Consider the following 22,326-nt stretch of genomic DNA (forward strand, 5'->3'; position numbering starts at 1 on the left):
TTTGGCAGTTTGAAGCAACCACTATTTGGCAACACTGATAAACAGTGTTGTAGGCTTGTAGCCTACTGTTGCAGTTGCCAACGGTGCTTAGTAGCTTACTTGAGCTTTATAGCTGTGTTTTTGCTTTATTTAAAGTGCCTCTGACAGGAAAATAAATTTGCTAAATTTACCTAAGATACCAAAGAGATGACACTAACAAACTTCCCTGACCAGCAAATCGTAAAAATATCTACAGGCTACTAAGTTACACGCTTGCTAACTTTCGTTCACTTTCGGCAAATCTGGCACTCATTCAATTGCGAAAATAAAAACGGCAACCTCGCTGTGACGTCACCATAGGTGGGAAGGATACATTCTTTCTCTGTGGTGAGTTGGTAAGGCAGTGGTTCTCAAACGGTGTGCCCGGGCGCACTGGTGCGCCCCAGAGGTTATCTAGGTGTGCCCAACAGCATTCCTAAAAAAGTATTCTAATAAGAAAAACAAAAAGAATAGTTACCATATTAGGAGAGAATTTAAGAGAGGTCTTAGATGAAGTTGTTAAGATGGTAAACTTTATAAAAGTAAGACCTGCAAAATCGCGGCTATTTGAAAAAATCTGTACCAATATGGAATCTTAACACAAACGATTACTTTTACATACCGAGGTGAGGTGGCTATCAAGAGGCAAAGTGCTTACTCGTGTACACGAGTTAAGACAAGAACTTCTTGTATTTTTTGAAGCAATGAAACAGTCACATTTTTGTGACCTCTTGCAGTGTAAATTTTGGATTGCTAAATTACAATATTTGGCAGATATATTTCAGCATCTCAATATTTTGAACACCAGTATGCAAGGGAAAGGGCAAAACGTTCTTACATCCACTGACAAGATAAAAGCGTTTCAGAAAAAATTACACGTTTGGAAAAGTGCAGCGATTAAATGTAGTTTAGAAATGTTCCCATTGGTAACTAATACTTGCAAAACTGAAATCCTTCCACTTGTAATTGAACATTTATCAACTTTAGAAGAAAAAATGAACTTTTACTTTCCATCACTTAACACTGCGCAATATGACTGGATTAGAAATCCTTTTTTAGAAAGTACCTCTGAATATAGTTTAACACTGACAGAAGAAGAAGAACTGGCAGCTGTGTCCACAGATCCTGGATTGATGATGAAATACAAAGAGTGGTCTCTTGAAGCTTTTTGGATTTCTATCAGAAAAGAACATGTCGCGATATCTAAAAAAGCACTGACTGTTTTATTGCAATTTTCAACGTCATATTTATGTGAACTTGGCTTTTCTACCCTCGCCACAATTAAGTGTAAAAAGAGAGGAACTCTGCAATGCATCGATGAGGAAATGAGAGTTTGCCTCTCAAACATAAGACCGAACATTGAGAAAATCTCACAGGCTCATCAAGCACATGTTTCCCATTAATAAAAAGATAATTTCTTTATTTTTGAGTTTTATTTATTTGACTTAATTATGACATTTTAGTGCATTTTTATATAAAGTGTGCCCAGAATTATTTGTAGTATTGTAAGTGCGCTTAGACTGTAAAAAGTTTGAGAACCACTGTGGTAAGGTATGGTACGACTGCTCCAAAACGTCAATGTGTGGGGCTCTATTGGTCTAAAGCATGTGCAAAATGAGAATTACCGAAATTAAAAAGTCAGCTTATTATTTCTATCAGGTTTAGATCAAATAGATTGAGTTTATTTTTATCAAACAGCATCTCAATTCAATTGAAATTGCAGTTTTTCTAAACTCTTGTAGGGCTACAATTTGGATAATTTTTTATTTGTCTTAATCTGGCTATAACCATTTGCAGTGTAACAGCAGCATCTCACAAAAAGTACCCTTAATTTATGGTTGAGGTAATGCCTGGAAATTGCTGTTTATGTGACAGAGTCAGTGACAAAAACGTGTGCTATCTAATCAAAAAATGAAGAGCCCAAAATGTAGATACTAAACTCATGTTCAGCAAACAAACGTTTCGAAAACTATGCTGTCTTCATTTTCAGTGTTATAAATGTTTTATAAACAGGTTATAAATGTTTCTTCAGTGTTATAAATGTTTTATTTAAGTGTTATAAACATTTATAACACTGAAGATGAAGACAGTATAGTTTTCGAAACGTTTGTTTGCTGAACATGAGTTTAGTATCTACATTTTGGGCTCTTTATTTTTTGATTAGATTAACCAGGCGTTCCAACCATTTTGCTCCTACGTGTGCTATCTTTTCATGCTTTTAAACAAAACAAGGTGCTGAGAAAAAAATAGTCAAGGTTTTCTTCAAGTGTTCGAAAGTGGGATGGACCATATAAAACTAGTCGTATATGTTCTCTTCACTTCAATGGAGATGATTTTGTTAACACCACCAACCCGATTTGGATCTTCTCAGCAATGAGTGGCGTGCTGGGAACTGTAGGTGGTGCGTTTGTCACAAGTGCCGGTCTATGTCCCAGCCCAATGAATGTGTATGTTGCCATGAAGTGCCACAGACGAAAGAACTTTTGAAGAAAGACGCATCTAGCTGTGTTACCAATTTGACCGATTTTGCAGCGCACTTACATCCTGCAGTTCTGAGGACTTTTTTTATGAGGAGCAGGAAGAACTGGAGAAAAAGCAATAAACCGAAAGGAGAAAACGGAGACCTATAAAAACAGTAAGGATGCTACATTAGGCTAAAAATACCCTAAACGCTAAAGAATGCACACTAAACGAAGTGATTTTATTTCCTTGCAGGCAGTATCGGTAATTAATCGCTTACAGGCATGTATTGGAATAGATAGGCTACCGTACTACGTCAGTACAAGGTGCTGCTCTTGGAAGCAACAATCGGATTGTACTGCCTTCATGCATTGTTTGGCGAATCCGAAACAATTTTCAAGTCCAGATGGCCGTTACACCGGATTTCAATGGCCAACTAAAGGCACATTATGAGAGAAAGAGAAAACTTTTATTTATGTATGAATAGTGATGAATTAAATATGAATGATGATTCGTACGATTTCTTCATTTTTCACTTCAAGTATATTTTAGGTTTTGTAGGAACGTATCCAGTGAGCTACAGTTTTATTAAACTGCAAAAAACAATAAATCTTTGAAAAAAGCAACCGCTTGTACCAACTCCGACCAAACTGTGATCCACCAATTACATCTAGAAAGCATTTGTTTTATCCGTCGCTCACGACGCCCACCCAGGATGACGTAACACCACCAAAGTCGTCCCAGAACAGTGAAATATGGAGTTTCGCCTGTGGTGGCGCTGCAGAACTGTCGTTTTGTATAAATTTTGCCCTAACCAGTCGAGCTTCGAGGTTAAGATTAAAAAGTTCGCTAAGCATAATTCTGCGCTAGAAAATGCTTAGAAAAGTTACTATACTTGGGTTCAACCTGTCAGGGGCACTTTAAAATGAATTTGGATTGTGGTGATGAATTTGTGGTGGTCAACTTGGAAAAACCCCCAATAAAAGAAAAATAAATGAGGCTGAGTGGAAGAACTTTCTCCAACAAACAAAGTCAAAGCGATAAAAAAGCGAGATGTTTTTCAACTTTTGCAGGCAATAGGGAAGAATGAGAAACTCCAGTAGTGGATATTTACCAGGCTGTATGTGAAACAACTCGAAGTGAAGCAAATGGGAGTGACTGTGATGATGCCATCGAATTTCAACTGAAGATAGGTGGTAGAGGATCACAAATGTGACATTTTTATTAGGAAAAACTCTTTGTTTTTTGATTTTGTTTGTTTTGTGATTACTTTCTTTGGTTTGGTGAATAAACGAATTGGTTTCTTTCAATTTCATTCTGGTAATTTTTATTCTCCAGTTTATTTCCAAAACCACTTATATCAACATTTCTAATTTTATAAAAAGGCGATCAGAGGCGCCGGAAGCGGGGGGGCAGGGGGGGCGGATGCCCCCCCTGCCCTCAATTTTTCTGCAGATGGAGGGGCAGGGGGGCAATGGTGCCCTTTTAAAGTCATGTAAGGTACTGCACATTTTGCAATATAACAATTTCTGCTATTCGCCTTAAAATTTGTTGTTTTTTCGGCAGCCATCGTGGCCTACTAGGAGCTCCTTCTCGGCGGCCAAATCTGCCTGCTTGAAGGCCAAAATACAAAATAAAAATAACGATAGCACAAGTAAATAGAAATTAACTTGCAACAATGCTAAAATGATCACTTAGCGTTGTTGAAGTCTGGGCCTGGGCGACGTCCTACAATAAAATCGTTGCACCTCGCAATAACTGCTTTATCGGGATTGTAATCCAGTAGCCTACTGCGGGACCATCTAACGACACTCGCACGAGTGTTTTCAATCTGGCTGATTTTAAAGAAGTTCGTCACTCCTCTAGAATTTTTTTTAGCAACGAAAAGCAACGTTCGACATGTGTTGACGATGACGGCAAGGTAATAAAATAAGTATTTCAATGATGTGAAGGACATTACTAAAAGAAGCATAAATTTTGCAAAATATGATAAAAAAATATTTTTCCCTCGGATGTCAACTAACCTAGTTCTCCTTTTTAACAACGATTCAATTTCCGACAACATCGAATCGACATAAAAACGACAATATTGCCAACTGATGTAAATTAGCACATTGGATTAAGACTTTGTTAAAATAAACGTCGGGAATTACAAGCAAGACTTACAGCGCTGGTGATCGCGGATGGATATATTCCAGCAATAACAAATATTCCCGCACAGTGCAACAGTGGCGATTATGACGCGCTGACCTAATTTTGTGCCACTCTTTGATACTACATATTTTCGACAGTTAATCCACGATCATTCTATTGCGAAATTAAATAATTGGCTAGAAGAAACTGGCGGCCAAACTTGGCCGATTGAGGAGGTAGCCCCGGCGGTCATTCAAGCACTACTTAGCGGCCATGGCCGCAGGCTGACAGTAGGTTAGGCTACATTATTATAACATAGGCTGTCATTTTTTAGAAATGCAAATCCGGGACGCATATTGAAAACTGCAAATAATCTTGATGTAGGCCTAATACAAAATAATTTAATGCAACTAATTATTTAATATGGGAAAATTACTAATACATTTCTCTAACGAAAACATGGGAACTTAATATTTATGAGCACATGAATCAGGTCTAATAATATTTTTCTGTGCTAAGTTCCTTTTTCGAAAGTAGGCTACAGTGTTAGATTTTATCTTTTCATAAAATTCAATACATGTCAAATTAACATTAATTTTGCAAGTGAGGAGAGCTTCGACATTCTGTTCTAGCATTTGGCCTCTGTCATCAGACCACATATTGTTCATAAATGAAAAAATTCGTTCAACTGGTGCTGATGTTCCAGGCAAACAAAGCACAAACTCGACAAGGTTTTGAAAGTTTGGAATGGTTATGTTTTTGTTAAAATTTCACTTTTGTTCAAGAGATGTCGTTGCATTTTGCCATGATTCTTTCCTCTCACTCTTAGACATGTAGCCTACGCTATTTCTTTACCAAAAAGTCCTCATCGAAAAAGAAGTCGATGTTGATCATTTGCTTCTGAAACATTTTGTTGATATTTTCCGCAGACCCGCTTAAGAAAGAATTGTTAAAATGACTAGCTCAAGAATTTTTTTTTACAAATCTCAAATTGAAAATTCCGGGACAAACTGGTTAACCGGGCGAGACAACGGGACAAGGCCTTAAAATCGAGACTGTCCCGGCTAAACTGGGACGTATGACAAGCCTATAATAACATAGCATGATGCCCTACTTTGCATACCGGACACTTGTAGGCTATCATTATTCAATACATAGTGAGCTGATCTTAAAACTTGAAAAAAAAATCGGCCTTGTAGTAAACAAAAGTGCCCTTTTTTTGTAATCCTGCCCCCCCCAGTCAAAAATCGTTCCGGCGCCCCTGAAGGCGATTCTAAGCAATCCAATATTCCTTAGATCTGGGCAAACGTCATGTCTCAATTCAGTAGGCAGTTTATACATCGTCAGAAATCAAAAGTGCAATACATTTAGGCTACTAAGCTAAACTGTCATAATCGTTTTTCGTGGTTTTCTCGAAATCACCGAAAGTGAGTGTAAGTGGTTTTGGAAATGGGCTCTTCAAACGCTCCTGTTTTTGATAGATTGGAAAAACCGTGGTTACGTGTATAGAACTAGGCTACGAGGTCTTTTCAAGCACGGTAATTTTTTTTTCAATAAGAGATTATTGTGATTTGTTTGTCTTTGTGAGACAAATTATACGATGTGGAGCTCTGTCATTTTAATGTAAAAACTTCTGAACATAACCCGACCTGTTGCCTAAATATTATTCCTTTCTGCAAAGTTGTAAAATTTTCACTATAGAATGCAGGGTAACTAACCATTCTACATACCATTAACAGCCCGATGTGAAGAGCTGGAGACAACCCAACTCACACTGAAAATTTTGCCCACTTTCCTTAACTCGGCATCCAACTTTGTTGGAATGTTTCATAGCTGTCAATGCATCTTCTCCGATCTTGAGTGGTTTAATTTTAACCTGTAGTTTAAACACAACCACTAAATTAAGCTATGTTAGGAAATACTTCATCCATTCTGGGCCCTACTCCGCTTCTTTTGTTTCATCGATAATCAAACACTGATGAAAAAGTAGCCTAATACATTGCTGTTTAGCTTGAAGAATTGAAAACTGAAAGCTTACACGAGCCCCCAGAAGCTCTCTCTCTTTATCAAGCTTTTTTCTATTTCGGAAGGGTTGAGCACCCTTTCCGAGCCCCCCAATAGATGCAGCTCTGTTGTCTAGTACATAATTTTTCTATGCAATGCATAATTGCAATAAGATTATGCATTGGTCTGTAATAACTTTCTATGCATTGCATTATCTTAACCCAAGAACTGTTATGTCTTATTTCGAGACTGTCAGTGGATTTGTTAACAGAACACTTTGCTATTTACCGTCTGGTATGGTCTTGTCATTATATCTGCTGCAGGTAAAATGCAACCAAGCACCACCGGCCGCTGAAGATACCGCCGTGTCGTGTCTAATTTGTACTAGTGCGTTTGACATGTATGCCTTCAATCAATGTAAAACAACTTTTTTAAAAACTAGTTGTGAACAAACAAGTTTTTTGCCTGCTTTTGAGACTCCTTCAAAGCATGTAAACTGATGTGAAACGAATTCAGCTTTACATGGATACAACGTGTCCAGGCCTTGCATTAATGTGAAAAGACTTATCGAATAGCCAGTTTGAACAGACTTTTCTCAAAACTGCTTGTAAACATACCTACTTTTCGCTGAGAAAGCAGCACCATAACAATTAACAATGATTTATTGAAGCCAAACTATTTCTGATAGATAACAGAAGCTTTAGAGAATTCACCCAAGCAAAACATGCTTTATGCGACCATAAACGCTGTTCCGACGTTAAGCCACATAAAGTTGCGTCAATTCACGCTTGCCTGTGCTGTGGCACGCACATACGTAGCGTCCATCAACGTTTGCCCATGCAAAGTGGCTTTACTCAGAAAAAAAAACAAAAAAAAAACAGGTTGTGCTGTAGGAGGAGTGGATAAATAGAATGAGTTACTGTATGCACAATTGCACATATACTAGCATCACATCATCATCACCTTTCGTCTTCGTAATGATGGTTGGATGCAATGAAGCGCCATTGTTGCGATCATGAGGTATTCGTACCACACTGTCACAGGCTACCTTTACTTTCTCCGTTATTTTGTTTGTGATGTTTATTGTTCATTTCATTTATTTTCATGTTTTTTTTACTTAGTTTTTGTTATAAGAGGTATTGATGTAATGAATTGTAATGTATTGTGCAGACAAAATATTTCAATATTCTTCTTTCAACTCATGATTATTCTTCTGGTCGAGAGTTGGAAGCAATAAGAGCAAAGTTCCTCTGTGGTGAGATTTTCTATTGCAGTTTGTAATTAAGTCCTGACCAGTCTTTAATATCATCAGTTTAAATTCTTGTTGGTCTGCCCCTAATTCATTTTCCATTCATTTTTCCATTTAGTAGTTGTCTTTGGATAGAATTACGAACCAGGCAATAGAATTTCCATGCTCTTCTAAATAGTACATCTTTGTTTGCAATTTTATCCTTCCATGAAATTTTAAGTATTCTTTAATAAATCCATATTTTAAATGCTTGTCATTTTGCCATTGGTGATGACAATATCCGTGTTTATGCATTGTAAAGTTCTTTACTCGTTTTTTCTTTAAACTATATCTGCAACAAAATTTTTTTAAGTTAGATTTGTAATGCTTTATCGTTAGTGACGTTTTGTTGCCTTGAAATTTTTAACATTTATGTTTTCAGAGCTGGAAGGAATCATTTCGTTTTTCCACCTTTTTGTGATATTGACAAACATGTTTTTACTGTACAGTGTACTGTATAGTATAGTGTGTATAGTGTACAGTGTACTGTACAGTGTACATGTTAATACGCAAATAACGTGGACTGTAGAGTATGTTTTTCAATGTCAGATGCATATGAATATTTATACATTCTACTGTATATTTAAAAAAATATTTACAGAAAATCTAAACTGGCCCAGTCATGCGCTACGTATAAGAATAGGCGCCTTATCTGTTAAAGCGCATACTTTAGCTTTTTGTCAATTTAACCAATATTTTGCATATTGTTGATGTTTCTTGGTTAGGCTTATGATGGTACAGTTTTATACTATAGTTTTTCGTGCCATTTTTCACTTATTTCTCCTTTGGTTGTTAGTTTTTTCAATCAACTCTTTAACGTAGCAAGAGTGAAACGTTTTTCATTCTTTCCCACCTTCCTTATTTGATTTTTTGTGCTGTTTGCTTTCAGCTTAACTGAAGATGATCTAGCTGCTAGCTGATCGAAATCGATTTTTAGCTGTTTATGATTGAACTGACTCGTAATAAAATAAATTCGTTTGTATAACATCTCTGGTGTAGTTTTTTGAAATTTCTTTCCAAATCCCTTCCCACACTGAAAATTACTCTTTGCGTAAAATTGGCTCATATGTATTGAATACTGACGTCAGTTTTTGTTTATGGCATTTAAAGTTTAAATGTTACTTACTACTGTAGCCTACTAAAACACGTTAAACTGTTGCAAGATAGCCGCAAACAGTTTTTCTGGTCTTGGTTTTATCGTAAAACACAGTAAAGTGGTCATTTCGAATTTTTGCGCAAAAACGTACCGAACGTACAGATACAGTATTCTGTATTGAAGAAATAGTGTACTACCACATCAAATTGATCTGAGATATTGTATAGCTTTTACCACACAAGTATGATTTGGACTGTAAATATCATTCTTAGTTACTAAAGTATAAATTTAAACCTTCATCTTTGATGATAGCTAGCTTTAGTTACTGAGGACTGCACACCTGTGTGGCGCTTCACAATACAACAATTTATCAATTTTGTGCGCTAGCCGACTCACTATTTCTTAAATTTATGTTTATTGAACTGCGCACCCACTTGGATCACTGGTAAATTTAGAAGAAGATTTTTATGAAAACTTCATTTATGAGGTTTTATTTTCGAATTTTATATTAATTGATTATGTGCTTGATCTGATACAGACGTTGGCGATCACATGCTTCCAAACTTCTCTGTCATTTGACATCCGTATAAAATCGTTAGTTTTGACTGTTGTGCTTGTGGCCCATTGGTTCAAGCTGTTTAAATAAGTTAATCTTTGCCGACCTCTGCTTCTATTTCCTTGTAGCATCCCCAATAGTGCTAATTTTTCAAAATCTTCATGTCTGTGAACAGGCATGGAGGAACCATTTTAAAAGTAGGCCTAGGTGAGCCCAGAGGCGCAGCAGTCAACGTCAATGAAACTTCTGAGGGGCTTCGTCCCCCAGACCCGCCATAACATTGTTGCATTTCGAATACTTGAAATCGTTTATACATTGTGTTTTCATGTTTGCCTTTTGTGCCAACAAGCTAAAAATTTTCATTTTTGGGCCCGCTTTGGCCAAAATTACAAATTATTAAACTGCTTTATATAGACGCTTCACAAAATATGACGGTGTAGCCTACGCACAAATAAAAAGGCAACAATACACACACAGTTATACTTTTTAGAATGAAGATCCTCTGAGTTTTCTTCGAAACAGGACTTGTTTAAAGATCGTTTGGCGAAAAACGATGTAATTTTCTTGATTTCAGTTGGCAAATACATACAAACAATATAACAGCATACCATATAGTAGGCCTACTGCCCAACTGTATTAATTTCAATGAGACTAAAAATCATTTCATTCTAAACAATGATATCATCGTTTCAACCTAGAGAATAATTATATTGATTGATAGATTGCTCCACCAATCACACGCAACCATGCAATCACACGCAACCACACGCAACCAATCACACTTCCTATCAATAGTGAGCTCAACAGAAAAGTTTATAGATTGGATTTCATCATTGAGCTATCAAAGATAATAATCAAACTATAGTGTGTATCAAATGAGTGAAGACTGAAGACCTTTTTTGGAACTTCCTCTCTGATTCGCCGTTTTCGGTACATTTTGAAAGAAATTTCGCTTTCAAAAGTGGGTGGGCCAGGCCCACTTAGAAAATAAAGTAGGTGGACCCAGGCCCACGAGGTCTACGTGGTTCCTCCATGCCTATTTGTGAATATGACCTACAAATTCCACCTAGCACCTTCTAACCGTTGTTTTTAGTCTCCTTTTTGTTTTTGCCAATTCTAGAATTTTGTCGTTACTTTTCTTTTTAGTCCAAGATATCTTCAACATTTTTCTGAGAAACCACATTTCAACAGCGTCCAATATTTTCTTCATTTTGTTACTCATTATCTAGCATTCGCATCCGCAGGTTAAACTTGATTCCACATATGATTTTAAACTTTCATTTTCATTTTTATTGTTATGTTGCGATGTTTGGAAACTGTGCTCATTTTACTGAAAGTGTCCTTTACTACAGCGATTTTCTTTTGTCAGTGTCACTTTTTCCATCAGAAGTTAGGCTATAATGTATCAACGATATTTAAATTTGTCAAAGTATTTCACTGTAATACCATTAAGTGTAAGGTTGCATTTGGATAAGTTTTCTTTTTTCATACAGTCATGCATTAATATTAAGCTGACTTAATTAATAAGTAAAACAAATATAACTATATCCACTTAAAGTCTATTTTAAAAGTTCGCTCTTTCGTTGTGAAGTGCTTGAATGGTTCTGTAATTATTTACATGCGAACACATACAGGTTAAGAATCTACTTCACGTCAAAGTCTTTGACGGTAACATGTTTATAATAGGCCTAGCTTATGCACCTTTTCAACAAGATAGAAATAGCGTCTTTTCGGACCCTAAATAATTTTTCGGCGCAACAGCGTCAATTTTTCATGGAAATATTTATATGGAAGATTTTTTAGAACTACTCAGCCACTTAATCATTTTAGGCTATGCAGTAGCCTAAGTTGTATTATAAATTACTTTTTAAACACTGTTAAAAGTTTGACAAGGTCTGTTGTTGGTCATGCCCTAGGATAAGCCTTATGTTGGGTATGTAAATTACAGGAGTGATGGTTACAACTATTGCTAAAAAAGTTACTGCTGGCAATCGCCTACTTGTAATTATAAAACAAGTGAAATGTGCATATATGGATATAGAGTCAATACAATATAAATAATTTTTTTACCAGAGGTCTTAGAATATACTGCTGTATACTAACACCAAGGTTAAAGTTGAATTTGAAAGAAAAGCTGACTAACTACCCCTTCTTAGTTTAATGTGTACAACTGCATTAATGTCTACATTTTTGAAACTAAATTTCTTATTTCATGCATTGATAAAAGCAAAATTTTCAAGTAATAAATTGAATACCGGTATGCAAAATGAAAACCTAAATGTAAAGTGAAAAATGACTTTTAAAATGCCCTTAACTATTCATGTTCTATTTAATCAGACTTGTTTTAATCAAATGACAAGTCCATTGTACCGCCATACGAATTCATCAATCGTAACGTCGATGGAAGATCATGGTCAATGGAATGATTTTGCACAAAATGTCAGGCAGCGGAAAAAGTTTTTCTTCATGTTTTATTTCCTTCATTCTTTTTGTTTCTATCAACAAGAAACTTTGATTTAGTTTATTCAAAATCAACATAAGCTCCATCAAGTGCCATAAATTCATATTTCCCTTCAACGTTAGTTTCCTCTCTGGAGTTGTCCACGTTCATGTAGCTTGCTTGTTGTCTTGCTGCATTGACGTCACATGATTTATCTGCTGAAATTTCCTCATAAGCGTTGTTTGGAGGCGCAATTATCTGGTTTACATGATTTTCATAATGATGACTGCTATTAAGGGTACTTTTGTTGACATGAGATGTGCTAGGAAAGATTACAGTATTAGAGAATGACACTTTTTCGAGTTTATTGCGTTTGCTGTTATCCACTTGTTGTTGATTTTCTCCAAAGACGTTTCCTTTCCATTTTAACAATTTTTTCCTAAAGAATATGCCAATTACCAACAGCAAAATGATCAATCCCATTACAATGCAGACTGCAATCAATGTACCTGCAAAACAACACAAAAACATGACTTCGTTGAATTAAATTGGCATCATTGATATTATTTCAATCTAACATCGTAGCATTGCTTGTTTTTGATTGTTCTTTACACTCATGTGACGTGTTCCGCGCTGATTGGTGCAACATCTGCTTGTCACTCTTGTGTTTGATGTTAAGATGTTGTGATCAGTTTGAGCAGTATCGTAGCAGTTTTAAGATAAATTATGTTTCGTTTTTAGATAAAACGTTTATTTTACAGTGTAGGCTATCAAAATTGCTAGATGAACGATTTATAAAAACCAAAACGTTTGATTTTTAGCATTTCTTTTTGTGAAATCCTATCTTATTGCTTACTTTTGCATTTTTGTATTGCATAAAATATACTTTTTACTACATGAACTTTTTCCTTTTTTTACTTTAAACTTTTTACTACATGAAAAGGTTACGCTTGACACATTACTTGCAGTGGCGTACGTTGGTTATTTTTTGGGTGATTACTTTTTTTTCAGCAGGCTTGAAGCAAACACGAGGGTGCAGTTTGCTCAATAGCTGTTTATACCAAATCAAAATAAACTGAAATGATACCATATAAAGAATCACTGTGCAAATCAAGCATGTTTGAAATTTTCTAAAAAGCGTGAACATCCCATAAAATAGTCACCGTACACCACTGATCAACTGAAATAGACATTCTCACTATTGGAGGTAATTGTGGTGGTTTGCGTTTTACTCGTGGTGGAAATGCTCCATGAGGTCGAGCTCTCATCAGTCGAAGTTGCGCTCTCGTCAGTCGACTGTACAGTGGTGGTGGTGTCAGTTGCTGGGGTGGTGTACGATCCTAATCAATCATAAGGTGGTAGCTTTAGCTATCTTCAGAACTTAATAGCATCAGAAAAATCAGACCATTAAAAGCTATTTCCTGCAAGCGAGGAAAAGCGCAACGTTTATTTGGGGTGTTGTCATGAGGTTGACAGCAACTGGTACTTTCGAAATCAATAGTAATTGCAAATGTAAAGCCATTTCTTAACCGTGTCGGTTCGAGCAAGATAAATTACTTGCATGCTTTATTTACTGAGTGTAAGTGAAAATATGCATATAGACATCAGACAAAATTAAATCAATCCCAAATATTTTGAAAGAACAATGTACATGTAGGCAACTCGTTAAAGATAGTAGCCTAATTTTTATGGTGTTTCCCTGCTATTCGTTTTAATCGTTTTTTGGAAAGGCTGTTGCGGCACCACAAGCTCTACCATCATCCTGCACTGTCTTCATTTCTAATGATTTCAATTAATTGAAAACGGAATGGCCCGTTTCGGTGAGTCCGATTCGGTGAGTCCGATCCCTTAACGGGGGATTTTTTTTTTAAATTATCGGGTACAATAGCCTAATTACCATTGCCGTTTTAGGGTTAGGGGTTTAGGGTTAGGGTTAGAGGTTAGAGGTTAGGAACTCACCGAATAGTAGCAGACCCAATTGAAAATTACCGGTTTATCTATAGCTTTTAAGTTTTTCATTTACTTTTTTTTTTAACTTTGCAGCCACACATAATCAAATGCGACCCTTGTGATCTTTTTCATAAACTTTTGCTTATATGCATCCTGTTTGCTACTCCCTTCATTGATACAAACGAATTTATTGTCACACTAGTCAGTTCAATCATAAACAGCTAAATTGTTTTTTTTTTTCAGCTGTTTATGATTGAACTGACTCGTGTGAAAACAAATTCGTTTGTATTACAAGACATGTAACTGGGTCGTTCATATCCAGCATTGTTGTGGGTTTGACACCTGTCAGAAGATATTTCATTTTCCTTCATTGATCTTTCGTATGCTTGCATTATCGAAGCAAAATACTTGAAAGCATTGATCTCTCATGTCCTGAAATGTTTCTTTGGTCTGGATACTTTCATCAATTTCTCTCCTCAATTCTACCGTAAAATTTATAACATCCTACAGCTTTTGTTCTTTTCACTTTGTTACCTTCGTTGATACATCGCTTCTCTTTACACCTCCTTTTCAACCGACTGATATATTTGTGTTCGGCCATTTTTTTCTCATTATGGTATTATTTTGGTGCCTGGAGGTTTAAGACACGCATAGCCATATCGATGTCTCTATTTGGACCTTAAAAAATGGTTAGGCCCTATACGTTTTTAACCATTACCTACAATATTGTATTTTTCCACACTGTTGTTTTGCGTTGTTAAAATCTTGTTCATAAATATAGTTGATAACTGGCCGTCGGCTGCGTGGTCGAGTAGTGAGAACATCAGTCCGACGTCAGTCCGACGTCAGTGCGACGTCAGTCTGACGTCAGTCCGACACTCTTTCAAAGCACTCGTCTGGGTGAGATATTTAACAGCACGGCAAAACAATGAGAGCAACTGACTCTGACTATGTCCCTTTCGTTGCTTCCTATTGCATTTGTGATCGCAAAGCTTTGTGCATAAACAATAAAAGCATGATTAAACGTATTGTTAAAATTATTAAGAATCGTTTTTGGCTGATTTGATTTTTCTGATAATTTGACAACTATGATAATAAAGTTATCGGTTTAAGAAATAATATCTTAAAACGTTTTATCACGACGCTATTGGTCGATGGTTTTGAAAACTTTCTGCATAACACGTCAGCTTTAAACACATCTGCGCAATTCGTCGCTGTATAACAATGAATGTCGCAATTTATTTTGAAAGTATACGCTGCATACGTTTGATGTCCCTAAAAGAACAAGCAATGTTAATAAAACATTATTACTATTAATATTATTATATATACTCATAAACTCACCACTTTCATCACCGCATCTGTACGTGATGTTGAGGTATTTATGATTACCAGGACAAGCATCTCCTAATGTCCAGTACTCCAATGGAATATTGCAGTTTGGTTTGAGATGACAACTTTCATTTATCAGAATGAAAGAGTTAGGATTGCTGCAGTTGGCTGTGTTGGATGCTCCGACGTTTGGACATCTGCAAACGATTTTTACAGTTTACTTTAGACCAGTTTTGAGCAGTTTAACAATGCTCTGTTAACATTATCCCTTTTATGTATTCTTCAAGATTATGAAATAAAATATTTCCAGAAAAACTTTGTAAAACCTAAAAGGTTAAAAACTGCTCTTTTTTAGATTTTACAGTGTGTCATTTCCATGTCATGTTCCGAGACGATAGCTGATGTAGGCCCCCTGAACATTTTTTGCATGGTTTAGTCTTTAGAAATAAGTAGGAATAAAACAAATTCTTAATCACTGTTTTGAGTTCCAAATATCACGATGTGTATAAGTTGCAATTTTTATTTGTTTAATCATATAATCGTGATCTACAAATAAGGTTTGGCTTCAGCGCCTCAAATAGCCTACACCTCAAACTTGATGAAACATGGCCGACATAAAAGAAATCGCAACCTTATGATCACTGTTAGTTACATCAGGTGCAGTGATGTCAATATTCTATTTTAAGAAGAAACTTTTGATGATCTCAGTAAGACTGAAAAAGCTTGTTGAGGTATTTAGTGACTGCATATGATGCAATTCGCTCTATTTCACATTTTACTGGGCCTTAAGCACTTTCAAATAATATTAATAGTAGGCTATTTAATATTTATTGTTATATTGCGTAAAATAAGCTTTGTGGAAATATTTTCAGCTCTAAATGATTACACTGGTCAACAATTTGGTGTATGAACAAAAATATTGTTTTTAGGACAAATTTGGGACGCTGAGTTCGAAAATGAAGTCCTTTAATGCGTATTAAATCTATTTTTTTAATTGCAGCCAATACACTTTAAAATGTGATGGTTGCAATAAAAAAAAAATCAAATTTTATATGCAAAAACGGACTTCATTTTCGACTCCCCACCCTTGAAAACCACACAAAACCCTTCGTATCTTTGTTGAACCAAAAATTGTGTTGACCAAAATTGTGACGGTTGTGACGGATCAAAGGTCAGTTTTATTTATGTACTCAAGCACAAATCATAACAAAATTAAAAACAATAAAGTGCAACGATGGCGCATGGAACTAAGTGAGTTCAATTTTGACATTGTTTACCGCTCTGGGAAATATAACTTCGCTCCCGATGCACTGTCCAGAGCATACATTGCTACGATGCATAATAATGTGCTACACGATATTCATGTATCTTTATGCCATCCTGGTATAACTCGTTTGCTTCATTTTGTTCGAACTAAAAATCTACCTTATTCTGTCGACGACGTTTGGAAAACGGTGCAAAACTGCAGCGTATGTGCAGAAATCAAACCTAACTTTTATAAACCACCTAATGCACATTTTGTTAAAGCTACCCAGCCGTTTGAGCGACTGAGTTTAGATTTCAAAGGCCCTAAACCGTCTGTGTCCAAGAACAAATACATGTTCACAGTTGTGGACGAATTTTCTCGTTTTCCTTTCGCGTTTCCTTGTGCAAGTACTGATGCACGAACTGTTATTTCTTGTTTAAACCAATTGTTTGCGTTGTTTGGTATGCCTGCGTATGTACACTCCGATAGGGGCTCGGCTTTCATGTCCAAAGAACTATCATCGTATCTTAAAAGTCATGGTGTTGCATGCAGTAGGACGTCTGTCTATAATGCTCCTGGAAACGGACAATGTGAAAGGTATAATGGAATAATTTGGTCTGCAGTGAAATCAGCATTAAAGTCTCGTAAACTTGACATGTCGCGCTGGGAAAGCGTGCTATCCGCTCTTTGCTTTGCACCGCTACAAATGAAACGCCTCACGAAAGGTTATTTGTATATAAACGTCGATCGTCATTTGGAGTTTCTATGCCGACATGGTTATCAACACCTAATAAAGTGTTTCTACGGCGTCATGTTCGTTTATCAAAGTATGATCCTGTTGTTGACGAAGTAGAGCTCATGCATGCCACCCCCAACTATGCTCGTGTTCGTTTTCCTTCTGGCAGAGAAACAACGGTCTCTCTCAAAGATATTGCACCATTGGGACAATCGGATGAACCTGTTTTACCGGTTGACCAGGATGTTCCAGTCGAAGCAAACAACACGTTTGCCTCCTCCAGTGGCGAATGGTAAGGCTATTGCTCTACCCAATGGATTTGTAAATAATGACGTAACTTCAACATCACCGGATGTAAATTTAAGTGTGCGTAGTGACGATGGCGACATTGTACAACGTGAAACTACTGATCACTTTATGTCATCGTCTTCGCCCACCACTGATACAACACACTTACGTAGATCTACTCGTATTCGTCGTTCGATTGATCGTTATGGTGCAGTGCCATATTTTTAGCAGTCTGCTTTGATTTCATGTAAAATCACGCCTGCTGTCCAAGTTACGCTTATGAACTATATTTTGCGTGGTTGTGCTATATATAATGCAATTTTGAGAGGGGGGAGAATGTCGTGTGTTTCTGAGCACGGCGCTCTGTCCCTCAAGCTTTCTACTCAGTTAATTATTGCCTTGTTTTCTACACGCCTTGGTTCTACGTTTTCTTCATTCGTTCATTTATTCAGTTCTGTTGTTGCAGCATTGTATACGTTCGGAAGCAGTTATTTATGTATCCTTTTATTTGCGGATGTAGTTGCTTTCTATTTTATTAAAGCCTTTGCAAGGTTGTTGTACAAGTGAATTAAGTTTACTTCACAGTGTAATAAATATGTAACTTACGTCGTTGTATCCGATCTTCCATAGTTTGCATCAATCACGTGGATAAGTTTGTCAGAATCGTCGCAAGATACTCGTGCCATGACTGATGGATCAGAAGAATTTTCACAATATATTCCAACTATGATTCGTTGATCGTCTGATTAAAATAACATCACAAACTTCTAAAGCACGACTTGAAATTGAAATGCATGAACAAGGGTGACTGCTCACGAAAGAGTAATTACAAAACATCAAAAAAAAAATTACCTACCTGAACATTTCGTGAGAGTATCAATGCTTGATAACAGGAGCAAAAATATCAAAAGCATTTTTATTTGAAGTGGTAACTTATAAAAAAAAAATAGCTATGACTTTGCCGTTGCAATATGCTCAGGAATCTTCACCTTTAAAGTTTAGTAAAATTTATATACCTATTAAAAAAAAAATTATCTACCTATAAATATTAATTAAAAACAATGTGATGGGGTAGCGCCGGAGAAAATAAGGTGTTGGTTTAGCAATAATGCGAACCTGGTCCGCTACTCGACTTAAGCTGGTTGTTGATAAACACCTCTCACCTCCACCCAGGGTTAAATAAATTGGGTAGGCGTAATTGCTGAAAAGCGGCCGATAGAGAGAAACTGGCGATCCTTCTCTTGTTGGTACCGAACGCTCAGTCGCCCAGTGTGATAACCATATCTCTTCATTTCCCAAAGCTCTGAAACTAAGTTTATGGTCTTTATGCTTATGGGCATAAACTGGGCGCGCAGTTGTTCTCTTGCATTTCTGACTATTTTTGCTCTGTAACTGAGTTTGGGACTGTCTTTACTGATTAAATCTCTTATTTCATTTATTAACTGTAGCCTAGATGTAACTTTTAGTTTTCTAAAAACTCATGAGGAGATAGAGCTTTGGCAGAGCGTTCATGTCATTGTTCTACAAAGTTATAAAACTAAGCAAGCCAAATTTAATATTATTTTGTTTACTTTAAACAGTAACAAATAATGTGTAGAAACAAACCGGTTTACTCCTCGTCAGAATGAAAAAGAATAACCGAAAAAAATGACAGTGAAAAAGTAGCTTTCACTATGCATTCTCTAATTATAGCAAAGGATACATCTGAACTAATTAGGGCAATTGGCTAAACATTGTAAAGAAGAATCATTATGAAGATAGGAAAATTATTACAATAATTGTTTTCATATCGTTTTGTTCAATTGAAATGGCAAAAGCTATTTTATTGATGAATTGTATATGAAGACACTGACTTCTCACCACGAGACACAGTTTTCTTATTTGTCAGTTGATGTTGGCAGTTGTCGCATTTCGGCATGTTTAAATTGGTAAAAACCGTGATTACGATTACAAAAGCGGATCTTTAAGCTTAGGCAGGGCTGTGTGAGCACCACCTCGCCTCCTCCATCCTTTCCCGAAACCCATTTGTGGGTAGCCTACTTATTATTTTAGTGACGGTACCTAAAATGTTTTTCAAAACATTGGTTGTGCAATGAGACATATGATCCAAATTGTGGCATAATAGAATAAAAGTACTGAATTAAATATTTTTTACAAATGTAGCAAAGTAATTGTGCAGGTTGCTGACAGACTGCATTTATAAAGTACGAGATTTTCAAGTATACCGGTAGTATATGATTTGTCGCAAAAATCAGTTGGGCAGAATTTTCTCTCAACCTTAAATTTTCTCTGCACCTATATAGCAGGGATACCAGACTCCAAATTCCAAACTTCATTGAATTGATTTGCTGATAAGAAGGGGTTTAGAATTAGTCTAACTTTCTGTTAGTTTGCCTTTTTTTGAATAGTTTTGTCAAACAAGCGTTAGTTTATCGTTAAAATACTCTAGTCTGGTTTCACAGTACAACTCTGTGAATTTAAACCCAATCACGATTTTTGTAGTAAAAAAAATCTTTATTAACTCATTAAAAAATAAAAACATAGGCCTATTTACAAACGACTTTCAACAAATTATTATCAACAATTCTAACTAACAAATTTTTAAATTTATTAGTCTTTGTTTTAAACTTGGATCTACAATTTTGTTTCTGGATATGTTGTGCTGGTGCTTTTACACACATTTCATCTTCTCTATATTGCTTTATGTTGAGTCGATATTTTTTATGGTTTATTTCAATTAAGAGTGTCAGTGGGTTTTTAACTCAACCTTTTTGCTAAAAGTGATGTTTGACATAACAGTCTGGCTTTGTCAACAAATCGGCTATTAATGAATGAAAGCCTGTACCACTTGCAACGGTGCTCTGCTACTTCAAAATTCCGGCGTGATACAACTATTACTTTCTAAATTTAACGAGTATCATTCAAAAAGTTTGAGATTAAGCTTAGTTACATTAACGTCATAAATGATAATTTTATGCACTAGCAAAAAGTTTATCTTTACTATAAGTAACAAGTAAAGTTTGACTTAAGTTACTCAATTAATTTTATTTAGTTTGGTGTTTGAATCTTTATTCTTGGACTGGCAAAGCCTTGATTGGTTATTCCTGGTCGTTTCGCATAGGCCTATTTGTAGAGACTCTTGACACAGGGCCGGTTACCAAGATTGGCAGAGTGCAGTTTTCCGATTGTTGAAGTGTTGTTGCCGGGGAATTATTCCATTCACTAGGTGCCGCTGAATGGAGAGCAGTCCTGAAATGCGTTGCTCAAGTGCACACCCCGAGAGTTGAACTTGCGCCGCGTGATCTTGAGCCGGGCGCGTAACCACTGAGCTAACGGCGCGTAACCACTGAGCTAAATTTGATCTTTAAAATTCTCAAAGTTGAAGATTTTCAAACTAACCGATAGTCTGTCGTTCAAGATACAGTTATTTCTCTTCGATAACAAGTCTACAGATCAGAGAAAATTATTAAGATCACGATAAAAATAGAAAACGTTTCACCCTTGTTAAGAATCATCAGTTCTCCATATCAATGTGTCTTGAGGGAGAATCAAACTTTTAAATTAGATGGAAATAGTGGACGTCTCCGACTTGAATGGAAATCGAACCTCCATCGAAATGAAGGTTCAATCCACAATTTCGTTTTGCCTCCGAGACAGCAAAATGTCCTCCCAATGTGTGCATGCAAGCAACGCATTTAAGGGCTTCTTCAATTCAGCTGCACCTGGTGAATGAAACAATTCACATACAACAACGCTTCAACAAGCGGAAACTCTACTCTGTCAAACCAGCAGTAGCCTATGAAGCTTTCTCAAACCGATGATTAAGATTCTCATAATCAATTAGTCATTGTACAGTAGAGCCTGTACTTTTATTTACAACCTGAGCAGGTTGACTACTGAACAAACAATATTATATATGCCTCCATGTACTAGAGGAAAGTAGCTCGCTAACCTACGTGCACCGTCTACCCACTTGGAGTTATAGTTTACTCAGCAACATGAAAACAGAATGTGATAGTGCAGGCAACATCCTCACAATAAGCGTAGGTTTGTTACAAAAATACTTGGTCACAAAGAAACAGGTAAAATATTCATGACAGGAAGGTGATCAGTGAGTAGGGATAGACAATGATTCAATGCTATCATTTGCCCATTCATAATTGAAAGAAAAAGTGCTTAGAAAATCGTGCACGTTCTGTAGATAAAAAAAAATGCTGCGATTTGCCCCTTGCAGTTTGACATTGAGATGGTTCAGATGTGACATTATGTCGGTCAGAAATGCAACGATTTCCATTTTCCTCTCATCTTTTAAAAATTTAAAAAATTGGTTTGCCTTCGGACCGGTTTGATCTTTGAGAAATGTTTGTAACTCCTTTCTAAGTGCCCTAAACCTTTCCAAAACTCTTCCCTTTTAGCCATCTCAGGTTGTTGTGTACAAGCTGATCATCATAGCTTGCATTCGTTTTGGTAGAAGATTTGGGTAAACCCGAAGGTTCTTATAAGCGAGCTGCTCGATTAGAGCTCGACAATAGAGCTGTTGCGATCTAAAAAGAGCGGTTCCCGTGGAGTCTTCTAAACGTACGGGTCGATGTTGGGTTTTGAAAGTTTTGCTTTGCATTTTCATGCTACTTATATAAGGGATCATGCGAAGGTGACTGTCCCCCCCACACTTTACATTGAGTAAGTTGCACACATGGTATCAGTACTTATGTTGAGCCTGAATTGGGGTTTAGTAGGGACTTCTGCATTGCAATTAATCTTTATCATAACATTCTTTAT

General features: G+C 36.4%; 2 protein-coding genes across 2 annotated transcripts in view; both read right to left on the bottom strand.

Annotated features, from left to right (window-relative positions):
- LOC145765177 (uncharacterized) overlaps positions 1-18,484 on the bottom strand; it is a 43,197-nt gene extending 24,713 nt beyond the window's left edge. Inside the window, exon 1 of the mRNA XM_082576953.1 lies at positions 18,404-18,484. Coding sequence (XP_082433079.1) covers positions 18,404-18,461 — 58 coding nt within the window. The 5' untranslated portion in view covers positions 18,462-18,484. The remainder of the gene's footprint in view (positions 1-18,403) is intronic.
- On the bottom strand, positions 10,863-17,027 carry LOC145765652 (uncharacterized). Its single transcript, XM_082577479.1, has 4 exons — positions 16,876-17,027; positions 15,290-15,474; positions 13,195-13,335; positions 10,863-12,504 (listed from the first exon to the last, which is right to left on the bottom strand). The coding sequence occupies exons 1-4, from the start codon at positions 17,025-17,027 to the stop codon at positions 12,077-12,079; spliced, it is 906 nt and encodes a 301-aa protein (XP_082433605.1). The 3' UTR covers positions 10,863-12,076.
- Positions 18,485-22,326: the final 3,842 nt, after the last annotated feature.

The sequence above is a fragment of the Aplidium turbinatum genome, chromosome 2, assembly GCF_918807975.1.
Source record: "Aplidium turbinatum chromosome 2, kaAplTurb1.1, whole genome shotgun sequence".
Lineage (NCBI taxonomy): Eukaryota > Metazoa > Chordata > Ascidiacea > Aplousobranchia > Polyclinidae > Aplidium > Aplidium turbinatum.

Excerpts from the sequence above, each read along its gene's own strand:
- LOC145765652 (XM_082577479.1), bottom strand. The coding sequence starts at position 17,027 with ATGAAAGCCGAGCCCCTATCGGAGTGTACATACGCAGGCATACCAAAC. Across the intron at positions 13,336-15,289 it reads CAGATGCGGTGATGAAAGTG|GATCGTACACCACCCCAGCA; the intron begins GTGAGTTTATGA and ends ATGATTGATTAG. Across the intron at positions 12,505-13,194 it reads CACCACAATTACCTCCAATA|GTACATTGATTGCAGTCTGC; the intron begins GTGAGAATGTCT and ends GTTGTTTTGCAG.